This window comes from Macaca mulatta, chromosome 16, assembly GCF_049350105.2.
Source record: "Macaca mulatta isolate MMU2019108-1 chromosome 16, T2T-MMU8v2.0, whole genome shotgun sequence".
Classification (NCBI taxonomy): domain Eukaryota; kingdom Metazoa; phylum Chordata; class Mammalia; order Primates; family Cercopithecidae; genus Macaca; species Macaca mulatta.
In genome coordinates, this window is record NC_133421.1 from 15576434 (window position 1) to 15594828 (window position 18395).

An 18395-nucleotide genomic window follows, 5' to 3' on the forward strand; every position below is an offset into this window, starting at 1 on the left:
AACCAAGTCAGAAAATGTAAACTTGAGTAACTTTTTCAAGGTTGAACTTCAATAACTACACCAGTTTGATGAAGTGAGTCTAGACCCAAAACTTCCAGATAATGAGGCATTGTAATACCTCAACAATACCTCCATGACACAAAAAATATGGGAGATGGTACAATAGGAGGATTAAGAACATGTTATGGAATCAGAAAGGTTTAAATTCTAGCTGCAGCACTTACTTTCTAGCTATGGGAATCTGGGAAAATTATTGAACCTTTAAGGTCTTAGCTTTTCTTTTCTTTTATTTTTTTTTCTTTTTTTGAGACAAGTCTTGCCTTGTCACCCAGGCTGGAGTGCAGTGGCACTATCTCAGCTCACTGCAAGCTCTGCTTCCCAGGTTCACACCATTCTCCTGCCTCAGCCTCCTGAGTAGCTGGGACTACAGATGCCAGTCACCACGCCCGGCTAATTTTCTGTATTTTTAGTAGAGACAGGGTTTCACCATGTTAACCAGGATGGTCTCGATCTCCTGACCTCGTGATCCACCTGCCTTGGCCTCCCAAAGTGCTGGGATTACAGGTGTGAGCCAGTGCGCCCAGACCAGGTCTTAGCTTTTCATCTGAACATAGGAATACCATGCATCTGGGTTCTTGTGAAAAAGTGAATGAGATGTCACGATAAAGCATTATTAGTATTATCGTTAGCACAGTAAGTGCTAATAGTGTATTTTTGCAACATATATTGACATTTATTTCCAAAAAAGAAATCAGCATTTTCATCTGCTATTGATTGTCGTAAAGGTACAATGCCTTTGGGAGGCTAAGCTGGGCAGATCACGAGGTCAGGAGATCGAGACCATCCTGGCTAAGACAGTGAAACCCCGTCTCTACTAAAAATACAAAAAATTAAACGGGCATGGTGGCGGGCGCCTGTAGTCACAGCTACTCGAAGAGGATGAGGCAGGAGAATGGCGTGAACCTGGGAGGTGGAGCTTGTAGTGAACTGAGATGAAACCACTGCACTTAAGCCTGGGCGACAGAGCGAGACTCAGTCTCAAGAAAAAAAAAAAAAAAAAAAAGGTATAAATGCAGGGAGAAAGAAGGACCACAGATTAGAAATAGTGGCTGATTTTAGAAAAGAATGCTCTCCATGCTTTCCCTTCCTAGTGGCTTGTTAATGATTATTGTTCTGATAAATAACTTACCTGGGATCCTACTTATTAATATGCCCTTAGGGATTCTCCTTATACCATGTTATTCTCTATTTTTATAATATTGATTATACAAATTGACAGGTCATTTGATTGACAGGTCATATTGACTGACAAGTCATCTACCATAATACATAAGACTCATTTTTAAGAGGACCTCATAGCTAAGAGAAAATATATCTGTGAGAATGCTCTGACTGGTTATGATTTCTTCAATCAGTAGTGCCCAATAAGGTTAGTTTCCTGCTATACTTAGAACACTTCACTGTATTCTTCATGAAGCTCTAAGATGTCAAGAAGGGAACAAGGCAAGAAATGCTTTCCTTGGTGTGGGAAATCAGACATTCTGACCTCATCAGAGGAGTTGCACGCACAGCAAATGGCAAGAAACAAGGTAGGAAACAAATCTGCACAAAATTTCTTTTATTTTTGCATTATTTAAACCATTGTGGATTTAAGTCATATTATAAACAGCCACTAATCTGTATATTAGAAACAGATATAACAAATCTGCTTTTTGTTAAATGTGATATCTTTTTTGGATAGCTGACATGATTCCAGTAGTCTCTCCATGTCACCTGTCCTCAGCAAGCTTTGATGTCAGGTTGCTCACTCCTTGTGTCACTCATTGAATGCATCATCCAGGATGCAATGAACAGAAAACTAAACAGTAGCTTAAGCATCATAATATGCCCGTAGCCATCAGTCTGCAGACAGATATTCCTGACTTGGTGTAGCAGCTCAACAATTTCCTCAAGAAACTGGGGGCTATTTTTTTCTGCTTTGCCTTCCTTGGCATGTCTACTTGTCCTCACGCTTGTCACCTCATCATTGCAAGATGGCTGCCTCAGTTCCAGCAATTCCATCCACAGTCTTACATCCTGAGTATAAAAGAAAAAAGGCAGAAGGAGCACCTCCCTTCGCATGCCCAGCTCTTTCAATGGTAAACAAAATTATCCACCAAAACCTTACCAGCCAGTCTCGCCTTATCTCTTTAGTCAGAACTGAGAAACACAACCATCACTGGCTGTAAGAAACTCTGGAAATGTGACTGACAGTACTCTGATAAACTTAAAGCAATGATGATTCATCTCCTGGCATATTGCTTCCCCTAACAAAACCAAGGTCTGTTTATTAAAAAGGCAGAACACCATGGCAGTTAATAGAACTTGTTTATAGTGCATTTCCCTGCTGCTTTTTTCTTTTTCTGTGTCCAGTACTGCACTTTTCAGTTTTGGTATCCCAAAACTCATGTGTGGAATAAAGCACTAGGGAGTAAAGATGGAAAAGGTTGGCTGGCAGGTTACAGCTGAGGTGTAATGACTGATTGGAGTGATCTTGGACTAGGATCCTAGCCTGATGTTATCAGTCACTTCAGAGGAACTATTAAGAGATCTTAGGAACTGATTTAAGTTACTCAATCTCAGAGGAGACTGACTGGAAACTCTAATCTGTACACTTAGAGTAGAACATCTACTCAGAAAATTCCCATCAGTTATCTGCCCTGGCTCCAAAGCTACCCTTCCATATTGTGACTAGAGCTGGCAGAGTGCAAGCCACATTCCTGCAAACCACAATCTCTGCCAATGAGGCTTTAGTAATGCTACAAGACTGGGCCAAGGAGAACTTGCTCCTCCTATTGCTTCCCATCTGCCTGCAATTCCTATGAGCACTACTCCAAAGCTTCTAGAATCCCCAGCAACAGTTGAGCACCATTTGCAGCTTTCCCAACACATAAAGAACCAGCTCAATCAGCTCCTGCTCAGTGACAAGAGCATCAGGGGTGCAGTGCCCCTCCTTAACAGCCTGAGTTTCCACTCCTCTAAGTTTCTAAGTTGTAATAATTCCAACTTCTTCCTTTTGTTTCCCCAGTCATAGAGGTGGTAGCTGCTTCTTAGTTACCCACACCTAGTTAACAACTTTATACCACAGTAACCTTTCCTTAGGTTAAATTCTTTCAAATAATTGGTGTGATTTCTGTCTCCTGACTGGACCCTAGCTAATTCAGTAGTGTTATGTCATGAAGAGACAGTCAAATGAAGAAATCTTAAAATACCCTATGCTTCCCCACACTGGGGTTACTTACTGTAGTTGCAGGACCTTCACAAAGCCTCCAATGGAAGATAAGACCAGAGGGAGGCCACTGTTTATTACTACATTAAGGTTCTGGCCCCATATGCTTATGTGGAAGCCCTAACTTTGGTGAGCAGGGACAGATCTGGCGGGTCTGACAAGGAGGGGCCTGAACACCCTCCTTTTCCCTGGGTCTCTTTCAAAGCAGAAGACCCTTTTCAAGCAAGAGACATATTCAGACTCGTCTTGTCATCACCTTCCCAACGTCATGGGACCAGGGGAAGAACCATCAAGGATGATGGGTAGGGGTGGGGGTTTATTTTGAGAGAGAAGAACCGAAAGGCCAGGAAAATCAAGAGACTGACTCCAAAGAAAGGATGTCAAGTGAAAACCCAGATGTTCATCCCTTTTCATCACCTCTCCAAAAGCCTGACTTTCAGCAGCATGCTCATTAATATCCTTGTTCTTAACCCATCCATATTAGCATTCCTTTCTGGGGACGAGTGGCACCCTTATCCTAGAGAACCCTAAGTAGAGTCTGGTGAACAAATTTTGAGATGCTAGTGTGGTGAATGAGAACAGGTGAGTTGGATGGTCTTTAGGAATATTTCTATGAAGTAAGTAAGTTTCCATTTTCCACCTCACAGATTTTGTGTCTGACAAACTGGGACCAATTGTCTAAGCTCATGGTGCCCTCATTCCTAAATAGCGTAAATTTTGCTTTCTCTAGATTCATCAAATTGCTTCATTTTCATGAATAAACTTCATCAAATTGCTGTATTACAATAAATTTTTGAACATTATGACCCTTAAATTTTCCTTTTGAAAACACATATTTAAAAAACTATTAACATTTTCTCGTCATTGCTTATTAAAGCATATGGTGAGTCATTTAATAGCAACAGCTATCGCTTTTGACCTGACTATGAGCTAGGGACATGAGCTCACTAACTTTACTATTAATCACATTAATGGTATATTGTTTGGATTAAGCAGTACCAGAGGGGGCAGAAAACCCAAACACCGTGTTAAACAAGTTAGAAGTTTATTTGTCCCTCAGGAAACCAGTCCAGGACTGATACAGCAGTTTCACAAGCAGTAGAGACCCAAGCTCTGCCTATTTTATTGCTCCGTTGTCTTCAATATGTGGCTGGTATCTCATTATTAAGGACGCTTGGAACTTAAACACATTACCTACGCTTGCATTCCACTGTTGAGAATTACTTGCAAAGTCATACCAAGCTGCAAGAGAGGCTGGGAAATGCGTCTATTCTGGACAGTTACATCTTCCACTCTACATGAGGAGGGAAGAGCTATTGGTAGATGTCTGTCCAACACCAGGACCTTTGATCTCCTTGAGTAGCTCTTCCTGACTAATTTAAAAACAGGTTTATTGGTAGATAATCCATATTCTATACAATGTGCCTAGTTAAAGTGTACAATTCAATGATTTTTAACATATTCAGAGTTTTTCAACTATCACTAAAATCAATTTTAGAACATTTTCATCCTCCTCTATCCTAAATAAACCTTGTACCCATTAGCAGCCACTTCTCTTTTAACTCTACCCACCTTCCCAGCCATAGGCAACCACTAACCTACTTTCTGTCTCTATGGATTTAATTACTTTGGACATTTCATATAAATGAAACCATCCAATATGTGGTCTTGGTATGTTTTTGTGGTTCATACATGTCATGGCATGTATTGGTACTCCATTTTCATTTTATGGCCAAACATTCCACTGTATGGATATACAACATTTATACATTAATCAGTTGATGGACACTTGGGTTGTAGCCACTTTTTGGCAATTATGAATAATACTGCTATAAATATTCATATATACATTTTTGTGTGGATGTATGTTTCTATTTGTCTTGAGTCTATGCCTGGGAGAGGAACTGCTGGATCATACAGTTCCATGTTTAACTTATTATGGAACAGTTAAACTGTTTTCTAAAGTGACTACATAATTTTATATCCTCGTCAGCAATCTTTGAGGGTTCCAGTTTCTCCATATCCTTGTCAACACTTGTTATTATTTGACTTTCTGATTACAGCCATCCAAGTGGATGTGAAATGATATCTCATTGTAGGTTTGTTTTGCATTTCCCTAATGACTAATGATGCTAAGGTTTTTTTTCCCTCGTGCTTCTTGGCATTTGTAAGTCTGCTTGGGAGAAAATGTACTCAAATCATTTGCCTCCCCTTAGGTTTTGAAATCTATTTTGTTTTCAAATACACAGTTCTGTGTCAACTGGTTACACCCTGCACACTAGGTTGGGATTTTTTTCTCCCTTTAGCTCCTAGGGAAAGCTGGGTCTTTATCTATTGTGGGAAATTCAGCGAGGCTTTGACAAAGTTAGGATTTACTCTGAAGTCATGTGATACTGTATAAACTGCAGATTTTATTCAGTACATGTAGACTTTCTGAGAAGAAATCTTATTTGAAAGCAAAGGAGCAGCCAACCTACAGGACAAAATGGGATGAGAGTATAAGTTAGTTTCCATTTTCTAGGTTCTCAGGCTTTTGAAATGTTAATTTTAAGAGACAAGTTACAAAGCTTTACGAATACTATTTAAAAATATATAAGCAGGATGAGCATAGTGGCTCACGCCTATAATCACAGCACTTTGAAAGGCTGAGGCAGAAGAATTGCTTAAGCCCAGGAGTTCAAGATCAGCCTGGGCAACACAGTGAGACCCCTGTCTCTGCAAAAAATTTAAAACTTAGCCAGGCATGCTGGTATGTGCTTATAGTCCCAGTTACTTCTGAGGCTGAAACAGGAGGGTTAATTGAGACTGGAAGGTTGAGACTGCAGTGAGCTATGATCACACCACTGCACTCCCACATGGGTGACAGAGTGAGACTCTGTCTCAAAAAAAAAAAAAAAAAAAAAAAGGAAAAAACATAAGTGGTAATGACCATATTAACACACAATTGAATGATATAACTCAACTTTCTGTAATTATGCAATAATACATATAATGCTGTTAGCTAAAAATAATGATTTCAATTATTTACATCTAATATTTTGGTTAAAAAATAATGCTTTTGATTACTTATATCTCTTTCCACAAGTGATACTGAACATAGCCTATGAAACATATTTTGCTTGAAATGCGAAATGCAAAGTCAAATAAATACTATATCTAATTGTGGAGTCCTACACTATTTCATTAACGAAGATGCTACAGGGAGACTGAGGGACAAAAAAAAAAGACAATATAATGAAATGGAAAAAATGCTGACTTGGATGTCTAGAGTCAATGTTTTATTACAGAGTAAATCACTTAACCTCTCTGGACCTGGGTTTACAAATCTAGAAATGAAAAGGTAGGGAGCTATATAGATTTCTGAGGCCTATCTCTAAAAGTCCTATTTCCTGTTTTAATGGTATTTTATAAAATGGGTTGTGTTCAAAATGTGTGGAAAACTGTGGGTCAAATAGTTGTGATACTCTTTCAGTTACTTATCCAAAATCTATTCCCCACTTCTTCCTTGGTTTAATGTTAATTTGATTTGAGACAGCAATATGGCTAGGTCCACAGTGATGAATTGTGACTGGCCTAAGGTAATCATTGCAATTCTATTTTCAGCTTTCCTTGCTTTTCTTGCCGCTACTCATGGCCAAGTCAATGTATATGGCCATGGAACCCTCTTCATTCCAGAAGTATCTCCAAAGGATTACTTTTTTGGAGAGTATGATGGCCTAGGCTAACTATATTACAAATAGTAGATAGATAAGTGCATTTCTTGGCCAGTAAAGCCAGAATGTGTTATCTCTCAGACATTTCTTCCATAAAACATTTACTCTAATTTCTTTTTTTTTGTGAGACGGAGTCTTGCTTTGTCTCCCAGGTTGGATTGCAGGGGCGCAATCTCAGCTCACTGCAACCTCCGCCTCCCAGGTTCAAGCAATTCTCCTGCCTCAGCCTCCAGAGTAGCCGGGATTACAGGGACCCACCACCATAGCCGGCTAAGTTTTGTATTTTCAGTAGAGATGGGGTTTCACCATGTTGGCCAGAATGGTCTCGAACCCTTGATCTCAGGTGATCTGCCCACCTTGGCCTCCCAAAGTGCTGGGATTACAGGCGTGAGCCACCGCACCCGGCCTCTAATTTCTACAAATAAATAAAAACCTAAGCATTCATTTGTGTACTTGGTCTTACCTTGCCCCCATTTTTGGAAAAAAATTTAAAACAAAGGAAAAATCTGTTGGTCAAGAAGGTGCATGTCTATTAAACCCCTTGTCTATCATAAGCCTAGAGAACTTGGGAGTTAGTGAAATATAACATTTATGTTAATCAACCTTTTAGACATGGTTGTGTTGTGAAGTAAAAGCTGGAATCCAGTATTCTCAGTTCTGTGTATCATTATCACCAGCGGTGCTTTAAAGAGAAAATTACAGGTCTCTCTACATCTATCATACACCTCTTCAGATTCAATAGGTCTAGAGGTGGCTTAGACATCTATAATTTTTTAAAGTCCTACATTTGATTCTGATAGGCAGCCAAGGTGAAAACACTGTTTTATAAATCACAGAAGCTATGACTCTTCAAGATGCTTAGGTGAGTAAGGCCTTATGGCATGGTGAAAATATAACATTCTCACAGGTTTCAGGGACTCAGGTCTTTGTTCCGGCACTCGACAGCTAGGTGACTTTGAGCAGATTACTTAAAACTCTTGGGCCTTAATGTGCCAGACTTAGGATAACTTTTGCTCTAGGTTTAGACAACAAGTGTTTATAAAAGCACATGGAAAATTATAAAGAGTTCAAAAACTGTTAACACCGTACTTAATGCTATTTTCCTCTTTACGGAATGTCCTTTCCCTTCTTGTATGCTGTAAAAATCCTACTATTCATTCCAGAGCACCAAGTTTAAATCTCTGAAGCCTTCCTTAAACCAACCTCACAGAAATGTTACCACATTAGCGTTTCTGCAGCACTTTGCATACTACCCCTATCACACTGGTAGTAACAATCGACAACGTCTTGTCCCCTCATTGGTCTAGTGTAAGCTCCTACAGAATCGGGGAGGGGGCGGGGGCTGTCTTAATCTCTTCAGCGTTCCCTGTGCCTAGCAATGTTAGTTGAGGTGAACCAAAACCGCTATCCTCTCATTATTGAAAACACAGAAAGAAATTGCCTTTTTAGAACCCAATTACCTATTTTTCTCTTCTTTTTCAAAAGTGGAAACTTTTCTTCAATCTACCTTTACTTGTGGAACCCCAATCTGAAAAGAAGATTGAGGGGCTGGGGGATGCTGAGATCTGCCCCGGTAATCACAACACTTACGATAACACAGGTAACAATCTATTAGTGCCTGTACCTAGTAGGTGCCTGACTACCCATGACACACATTTATCTAATTATCTCAACCATTTATAAAAGATGTGCTATTATTACCCCATTGTATTGCTACATAACTGAGGTCCAGAGGACTTAGGTAACTCGCTCAAGCAAGGTCACAAGGGCAGAAAATACGGATTTCACTCCAGAGCACCAAATCTGAACCTCTACATGCACCTTCTTCATCTGGAAACATCTGGATGATTCAGTTCCTTTAGTGTGGCTCAGAAACAAGTAACCCGGAGTTCATCTGGGCTCCCATTTGATAGAGACTATGGTAAAGTGTAACTGATCAGATGTGGAGGTGGAAGCATCGCCATGAGAACCATTTCCTCATGATGCTCCTGTCACCTGGAAGTGTCCTAACTGTAACTTTATTTTTGTTTTAAAATTTATTGTTGGAGACAGGGTCTCACTGTGTCGCCGAGGCTGCAGTGCAGTGGCGCAATCACTGCAGCCTCGACCTTCCTGGCTCAAGCGATCCTCCCGCCTCAGCCTCCTGAGTAGCTGAGACCACAGGCTCGCGCCACCACACTCGGCGAATTTTTACATTTTTTGTAGAGGTGGGGTCTCGCTTTGTTGCCCAGGCTGGTCTCGAGGTCCCAGGCTCAAGCGATCCTCCCGCCTCGGCCTCCTTAGGGATTGCAGGCGTGAGCCACAGCGCTCGGCCGCTGTAACTTTAAATTGCCCGCAAGGACTCTGCAGCCCAGCCCTGCCCACCTCACCCGGTCACCCGAGGATGCCTGTCAACGTCTGGGAGCTGCGAGCGCGGGCCGGCCAGTCGTCTGCGCGCGGCTTTTTCTTCAGGACAACGGAGGCACACCGTGCTTTGCGGTTCCCGGGTCCTTCAGGTCTCAGACCCGTCAGCCCGCCACACTCCAGCGTGTACGTTGCGATCACCTACGGCCACCACGCCCTCCTCCCGGAGCCCGCCGGCCGGAAGTGACGGCCCGGAACTACTCCCACAGGGGGGCGGGGAAGGAAGATGGCGGCGCCCGGCAGCCCGTGAGGAGAGAGGACACGGGAATCCCGGGGAGCGGCCAGACTCGTGAATTATGGCCGCATCTCCTCACACTCTCTCCTCACGCCTCCTGGCAGGTACTGTACCTGCCTTGGGCACGACCTTGGGGGAAATTCTTCTCTTATTGCCACGTGCGAGGCCGTGGTTCCGTCTGGCTGCAACCTTGGGGAGCCCTTGGCGAGGTTGGCCGGCCACCGGTGTGGTGGGGGAACTGACCTCTGGAGTAGCTTGGAGCGAAGAGGCTACGGAACTAGGGTCCAGTCTTGCACTGTGACTTTGGTGGTCCACACCGCCTCTTCCATCCGGCTTCTGCGGAAGAGCGGCGTCTTAGTGCTTCTTTCGGTTTTCAGATAGCGGAAGCTGGAGGAGAGGGCAGAGTAGAACCTTGGGGTTCCGCAGTCCTCCTTATCAGATCCTCAGCTTCTAGCCACTGGCTTGCAATGACAAGGAAGTACTTTGCTTTCCACTCAGAAGCCTTGTTCCAATATAAAGGGTCATGATGACAACGGTGATGATAATGACAGTTGCAGACAGCGGGCTGTAGTCCCCCTGAGACTTTTGTCTTTGTACCGCCAGAGTGGTCTTGAATAACCTTTCACTCGAAGGAACTAGTGACAAATGTATATTGGAGCTATAATGTTCTTCCTTGACTCTTGGTAATGTCTCATCTCAAATGTCACCTTTTCAGAGAGGCCTTTATAGGGACCACCCTATATAAACTAGGGCCCCCTACCTCTTTCTGTTCACATCATTCCATTTATTTCTTTCATTATGGTTAGCACAGTCTGTACTTGTTTATTTATATACTAGTTTATTATTTGTTTTTCCTAACTAGAATATAAACCTTGTGATGGCAGGGACAGTGTCCATCTCTGGTTTACCTCTGTTTCCAGTGCCCAGAACATTACTTAATGTACATTGTTTGCTCCTAATAGTTATTTGTGGATGGATGCAATTTGTCCCCATGGAGATATGAAAGAGGACGTTGGGAATTGTCTTGCCCCCAGTATCTTAGATGATTAACTAATGGTTGTGTGAGGAATGCGATGCTGGTAGTGCATATTAGAGGCCAGATAAGAGAAGCCAGGGACTGCCTTTTGATCACATCCCGGAAACTTTTTTCAGTTGTCACCAACCACACACAAACTCTCTGTACCATCTGGTGATATTGACACTGTGACTCTATGAAATTGCATTCTTCTTTTTCATAATGTTATTTTATGGCTCTCTTCTGGTCTGTGTGATCCCAGGGCAATTCATTTGACTTTTCTGGAATTGAGTTTACTCATCTGTAAAATGATGTAATTGAAGTAGGTGATCTCAAAGGTCCTGATTGGTTTGTAAAGTGGAGAGGTAGAATAGATGAAACGGGATTGGCTAGGGTTTGGTAATTGATGAAGCTTGGGGATAAGTAATGGGGGCTCATGGTACTCTTCTGCTTTTACACATGGCTGTGATTTTCTATAATGAAAAGTTGTTGTTTTTTAAAGTCCCGTGATTCTTTTTTGAATCACTTCTTTGTTACCTTCTACCATCCCTGACTGTGAATGTTCTTTGATCCTGATCCTGGGCACTCATTCTCAGAGAACTCATCCTTTTCTAGTGCTTGAAATATTTCCTCTGTATGTAGGTTTTTCCAGCATGCATCCTTCAGATTAGCTGTTTTTCTGCCTTTCCATTCTATATTGTCAGCTGTAGGTCAGTTCTGCTTGACTACTATGAATTCCCCAGTTCCAATGGTGGGCTGTATATGGCCCACATGGTTTGTTGCTGCATCAGTCTTTGCAGTGGTGGTATGGAAGGAATTAATGAACAGTTTACTCCCTGAAGCTGTGAACATAATTGCCAAAAACTCTGCTAGTAAGTGGCCTGTATAACTTCCTGTGATCCACTTGGAAGATTACTAAGAGAGCTTGATGAGGAAGCAGCATGGTGGGACGAGGTGGCAGAGAAGGTAACCTGGGACAGTGTTAGTGATCGAGTAGTATCATGCCTGATTTTGCTTCTAAAAGTTCTAAGTATTTTATAGCCATTTAAAAACTAGGCACAGTAGCTCACGCCTGTAATCCCAGAACTCTGGGAGGCCAAGGTAGGTGGACCACTTGAGGTCAGGAGTTCAAGACCAGCCTGGCCAACATGGTGAAATTCCCTCTCTACTAAAAATACAAAAAAAAAAAGAAAAAAAGAAAAAAAAAAAATTCGCCAAGTGCATGGTGTGCGCCTGTAATCCCAGTTACTTGGGAGGCTGAGGCAGGGGAATAGCTTGAACCCAGGAGGCAGAGATTGTAGTAAGCCCAGATCGTGCCACTGCACTCCAGCCTGGGTGACAGAGTAAGACTCTATCTCAAAAAATAAAAAAGTAAAAATAAAAAATGTCAGCATTATTTAGTTACTTGTCTCCTTACCTAATTTTAAACATCCTAAAATCAGGAGCCAGTGTTGATGGTGAATAATAGATATGGTGTTATGCTTCCAGAATTTTAATGTATAATCTTTGTGTATCTTCAAACTTTAATTTGTTTACACAAGGTTGAAATGTCTTTCAGTTTCTGGGCACTGATTCATAGAAATGTGATGTGTTTCAACTAAATGAAATGTCAGTTTCCTAACTGTTTTTTCTTCTTACTACCATTGTGTAAAATCTCAATTTGACCCACTTAATCTTTTTTTTTTTTTTTTTTTTTGAGATGGAGTTTTACTCTTGTTGTCCAGACTGGAGTGCAATGGGACAATCTTGGCTCACTGCAACCTCCGCCTCCCGGGTTCAAGCAATTCTCCTGCCTCAGCCTCCTGAATAGCTGGGATTACAGGTGCCCACCACCACGGCTGGCTAAGTTTTATATTTTTAGTAGAGATGGGGTTTCACCATGTTGGCCAGGATGGTCTTGAACTCCTGACCTCAGGTGATCCGCCCACTTTGGCCTCCCAAATAGCTGGGATTACAGGCATGCACCACCATGCCTGGCTAATTTTTTGTATTTAGTAGAGATGGGGTTTCACCAGGTTGGTCAGGCTGGTCTCAAACTCTTGACCTCAGGTAATCCACCCACTTAATCTTGAGAGTTATTTTCCAAGGTAGTTCCAAGACAAACACATTTTCATGTTTATGGAAAACAAGCATGTCAGTTAACTCAGGTTTGAGACTGTAATTTCAATGAAGAAGTGATTTATCTCCAGTCTAAGAAAATTGTGATGTATTTCTTGGGGTTGTGATAGTTCTCCTTCCCATAGTCCAGGTGTGCTGTTTGGGCTATCTAGTCATCAAACATTATTTCCTTATTATATAAAAGTGCTCTGCTAGCTGTTGTACAAAGGTGGTGAGTAAAGGGGAATTCTTGCCATCAAGGAACTAAAATATTAGATGATGGGAACAATTTGCATGAAGAAGTGTCATACAACATGGCATAAAGTGATAGAGTAGTTCAAAAAGACAGAAAATTTGACAGAGAGTGGCATGCAAACAAGGAAACAATAGAAACATGAGCAAATTGTGAAATGTGTGGTGTTTTTAGTGGAGGGTCATGGGCAATGTTGCTTTGGTGGGTCGTGTGAGTAATATGTATTCAGGGCCGCAGGAAGAAAACTGTTGTCTCTGGGGACGTGGATTAGAGAGGAAAGGAAGTATTGAAGGCAGGAGGACTGGCTTGAATGCTGCTGTCATTACCATAGTCCAAATATAAGATGGTAAATGTAAGATGATCAGTAAAAATGGAAAGAAGTGGGCAGATCTGACCTATATTTCAGAGTAGATTGGACTTGATGGTTGTTAGGTGATAACAGGAGAGTTCAAGATGTTCCTGAAGTCTTAAATAAGTAATGGTTTTATGTGCAATAGGGAACAGAGTAGAGATTGATTGAGCATAAAACGCTCTTACAGACATTTTGCAATCCATCCATGTAGAGACACCAAGAGAGGAGATGGAAATAGGCCCAATGACTCTAGAAATGGTTTGAAGATCAGAAATTATCCTATAATTACATTTGCTCAGGGACAATATTTAGTGTTCAGAAAGAGGGAACATGACTACCTTAAGGTGGCATACATAGCAAGAATAGACACCATCTGCAACTGAGAAATAGAATGCAGAGAACCAGGAACACTTAGTGTCATGGAAGCCATCAGGAGAATCTAGTGTTGTATGGCTTGTCGGAGGCTTCAGTAGGATGAGGACCAAGGCAGAGAAGCATTGAATTTGTTGATACTTGAGAGAAGTTTCAGTAGAATCTAAAAGCCAAATTTAGATACAACAAAAATAGCTTATTCCTAACTAGACTGATAGAGTCATACTTAATCGGGAACTGTTTCTTCTTCCTTTTTGTTGTCTTACCCTGCGTAGTTAAAATGTTAACCTGAAATCCATCTATTTCAATTTATTGTCATTTATTAAGAAAAATTAATGCTTTTTATTTTCTACTTTTGAAAAATTGACTGAACGGATCATTTTATATTTTCTTGAAAAGATCTGTAGCGTGGTCATTTCAGCATTAAATGTGATAAAGCATAGTGATCCTGAAATGAAAATTTTCCCTGGCCCTTCTGAAGGCTTACACTGACTTGAACAATGAGTAGGGCTGGTAAATTGCATTTATTCACAAATCTGGATTAGATTATTTCAAAGCTCAGACCCATCACACAGTGTAGCACTTACCTTAGTGGCTGGCTTTGCTTCTGGGGAGGTGTAGTCATCATTTAATAAGAAGTACGAATCATTTAACCTTTCTTCCACTTCTCTCTCTTTTATAGGTTGGGTAGGAGGCTGCGTCTGGTATCTTAAAAGAAGAACTATACAGGAATCCCCTCACAAGTTCTTACATCTTTTCAGGAATGTCAATAAGCGGTGGATTACATTTCAGCACTTTAGCTTCCTCAAACGCATGGTATGTTTAGAAGACCATTCTTACTGTTACCTTCTGCCTTTGTGTTTCTCTGTTGAGGGAATTTCAGAAATTCCTATTTAATAAAAGCTTTAAGAAATACTGTTTGAAAACAACTTGTATTTAGTGTCCTTAAATTTATCCAAATCTCTTGTTTTGATTATTCTTAACCGAAAACAGAATAATTCTGGTGTTTGAGGTTAAAAGTATGATCCTGAACTTACTGATTAAGTTTAGAGAAAGACTGAAAACTTGTGGCATATTTCAACCTGGCCAAAATTGGGAAAAGCTGAACTGTTGTGATACATCTTTTAAAATTCTTTGGAGTTCTGTGACTACATCAGTAATAGAGAAATAATTGCTTTAAAAGTGTGACCCTCTCATTTTCTTTCTTTTTTTTTGAGACAGTCTCGCTCTGTCACCCAGGCTGTAGTGCAGTGGCGCAGTCTCGGCTCACTGCAAGCTCCGCCTCCCAGGTTCATGCCATTCTCCTGCCTCAGCCTCCCGAGTAGCTGGGACTACAGGCACCAGTCACTACACCCGGTTAATTTTTTGTATTTTTATTAGAGACGGGGTTTCCCCGTGTTAGCCAGGATGGTCTCGATCTCCTGACCTTGTGATCCGCCTCAGCCTCCCAAAGTGCTGGGCTTACAGGCATGAGCCACCACGCCCGGCCAACCCTCTCATTTTCTTAAATCAGCAGTACATTTAAAAGTCTTTTTTAACAATTGCACTTCTGAGTAAATTCAAACAATTAGACACTTTTTATAATTTTCTCGGCATTTTATAATAGGTATTGATAACATACATCAATCCAGGTTGACTCTGTGAATTTGTGGGCAATATGGAACTTACTGTTAATTGCCAGCGAGGCCATTTGCATTTTCTCAGATAGAAAAAGGGTCGTAGAATGGCAGAATGGTAGCTGAAAACTCATAGTGCCAGCCTGAAAGAACAGCAAACTTATAATTTAAAGTCCTATTTTACATTTCTCTCATCTTTAACTTAAAACTTAAAATTAAATTAAAATCTTAATAAAACTCGATATGTTGATAAGAAATTTAAATTTCCAGAAATGTTCAGGCTTTTTAAGTTGGGGGGTCAAGGATAATGGTGGCTATTCAGAGGAGAAATTCAAATATGTGTAATGCCCTTTTTTATGTAAATAGAACTCTTCATTCATGAGTCTGTAATTCTTTATTAAGACTAATGTATGTAATTTCACATCTTTGCGATGTAATGGAAAAGGCTCTTAAATAGTTATCAGCATAGGTGGCTCCACTCCCAGGCCTGCCTATAGCTGGTTGTTAGCTGTTGATATGCCAATTTATTTCTGAGGCTTAGTTTCCTTATCTGTAAGTTAAAGAGAGAGAAAGAGAGAGAGATACTAATAATGATGTATCTTCTTTGACAACTGTTTAGAAGATTAAATGAGATATATATTATATGAAACTGTGAAGTACTTCACAAATAGTAGTAGTAGTTATTAATTTTGCTAGTAAGTGGTAGAGACTATCTGACTCTGCAGCCCACGTTCTGTCTTCATCCTGCCCTGCTAGAAAATCATTCAGCCCTGGACTATGCCCTACCACTGAGCCCCTCCCTATGCTGTTTGCCTGAGAACATGGAAGGTCAACAGGTTGACTTGGGCTCTTTCTTTTTTTGTGTGTGAGACAAGGTCTCACTGTGTCGTTCAGCTGTGATGCCATCACAGCTCAATCTCCTAGACTCAAACAATCCTTCTGCCTCAGCCTCCAAGTGGCTGGGACTGTGGGCATATGCCACCATGACCCACTAATTTTTTTTTTGTTTTTGTAGAGACATTCCCTGTGTTGCTCAGTCTGGTCTCATACTCCTGGGCCCAAGGATCCTCGGATTACAGTCATGAGCCACTGTGCCCGGCTGGGCTCTTAATTATTGAAAACTTTTTTATTGTATTTGGAATGTTAAGCCTCCAGGGCAAATTCTAGAGGAGATGGATAACAAGTAAATGTATTTTTCTTTCAAGGAACGTATATTTCTATGCTTTTCTAAACTACAGAAATTGAAAACCATTACTGAGGCCTAAATTTTATTCTCCATAATCTCTTAGTATAGTGATTTCCATAATTAACAGATATTAAAGCTGTGGGAAAAGCTTTCAAATAATGTAAAAGCTGAACTGATTAAAGAGATTGCTAAACAACCGTTTGAGAGCATTTGGGCCTTGGTTTTATAGTAACTTGTGCTTTTTTGTTTAGTATGTCACACAGCTGAACAGAAGCCACAACCAGCAAGTAAAACCCAAGCCAGAACCAGTAGCATCTCCTTTCCTTGAAAAAACATCTTCAGGTCAAGCCAAAGCAGAAATGTATGAGATGAGACCTCTTTCAGCGCCCAGCCTATCTTTGTCCAGAAAGCCAAATGAAAAGGAATTGATAGAACTAGAGCCAGCCTCAGTAATTGAAGACTCAATAGATGTACGGAAAGAGACAAAAGAGGAAAAGCGGTGGAAAGAGATGAAGCTACAAGTGTATGACTTGCCAGGAATTTTGGCTCGACTATCCAAAATCAAACTCACAGGTACTTTGTTTTTCTAATATACTTACTTATTTGAAACTTTATTTTTAGTTAAACAAAAAGCTCATTTTATTTACCACCCGAAAAGAATAATTTGGAACTGCAGGTCCTGTCTTAGTATTTTTCCTGGCTTCAATTTAACTGGGATTTGAAATTAAATTTTCTGAATTCTATTTACACAGAATTGTAAATAGTTTTGCACTGTAAGTATTGTACTAAAAATAGTCACCCTTTCCTTTGCAATTAAAGTTGAATGTTTATCCTGCTTATTTCCTTGTCGTTAGTGTTTTTACACCTACTGTAAAGATGCATAAGATAATAAGTTTTGTCGACTTGAGTTCTGGAATGGGAAGAATTGCACTGCTGGACTTGATATGAATCCACAGTGGCTACTGAGTCTCCCAGTTCACTTCTGTGGTTTGCTTCTTGTAGAGCCTCTGGGCTTGTCACAGGTCTGTGGGGATGTAGGGTGCATTTTTCCTGAAAGGAGATTTGAACCAGATTTTGTTTTTTAACCTAATTCTAGCATCTTATGCCAAATTGTATTACCATAATTAAGTTAAGTTATTATTACAGGTTGTTACAATCACCCTGTAAGTCAGGTAGAGCATCATTATTATCCCATCGTATAGCCAAACTTTGACTTAGCTTATTCTGGGCTAACCTTGTTTAGAAGGTATGTTCTGGGTCACGCTGCAACTTGGGGGAAACCTGGTTGATTCCTCTTAAATGAGAATAAAAAGACTGAATATAATGTGGGAATAGTAAGAGTAAGCCAGGCCTCTTTGAGGACAGAAAGTGGTAAATAATGTTGGAGTCAGATGAAAAGATGAGACAGGGAGGCTTGTGAGAGCAGAGAAGGATCAGAGAAAGAGTGATTTTTTTTTTTTTTTTTTTTTTTTTAAGAGACTTGAGCCTGAAATCCAGGGCAAAAGCAGGCAACTAGACAACTTCTCTCCTTAGCGACCAGCCTTACTTAAAGAAAGTTGTTTTTAAAGAAATGATGAATAGACACAGAGGGGTTGGTGAAGGAGCTAAAACGTCTTAGTAAGACTTACGTAATGTAACTCTAAGACAGTGAGATGAATTCTGTGTGATAACCTTGAAAACGTGTCTCAGTGGTTTATGGTCACTAAGCCAGGAATCAGCATGTTTCTAAAGAAATTCTCTTTTGTCATTTACACAAGTGGCCTGAGTGTCATGCTGCTGACATGTTAAGAATGACTATAGATAAGTTATGTATAAGGATGCCACCCCAAAAACGAGGCCTCTCAGCCCGTAGGCATCAGATGTGGCCTGTCAACAGCAGGAGCTT

General features: G+C 40.8%; 1 protein-coding gene and 1 long non-coding RNA gene across 3 annotated transcripts in view; one reads left to right on the forward strand and one right to left on the reverse strand.

The window, feature by feature from the left end:
• Positions 1-18395, forward strand: part of COX10 (cytochrome c oxidase assembly factor heme A:farnesyltransferase COX10) — a 557575-nt gene that overhangs the window by 407786 nt on the left and 131394 nt on the right. Inside the window, exons 2-4 of one of the 2 annotated variants that reach the window (XM_077969621.1) lie at positions 9590-9723; positions 14391-14524; positions 16762-17083. In XM_077969621.1, the coding sequence (XP_077825747.1) occupies positions 9681-9723; positions 14391-14524; positions 16762-17083 (499 nt within the window). In that variant the 5' untranslated portion in view covers positions 9590-9680. 2 annotated transcript variants of the gene reach the window in all.
• On the reverse strand, positions 1604-9959 carry LOC106993898 (uncharacterized). The gene is made up of 2 exons (XR_001440279.3): positions 9351-9959; positions 1604-5741 (listed from the first exon to the last, which is right to left on the reverse strand). It is a non-coding gene; the product is annotated as an uncharacterized LOC106993898 (long non-coding RNA).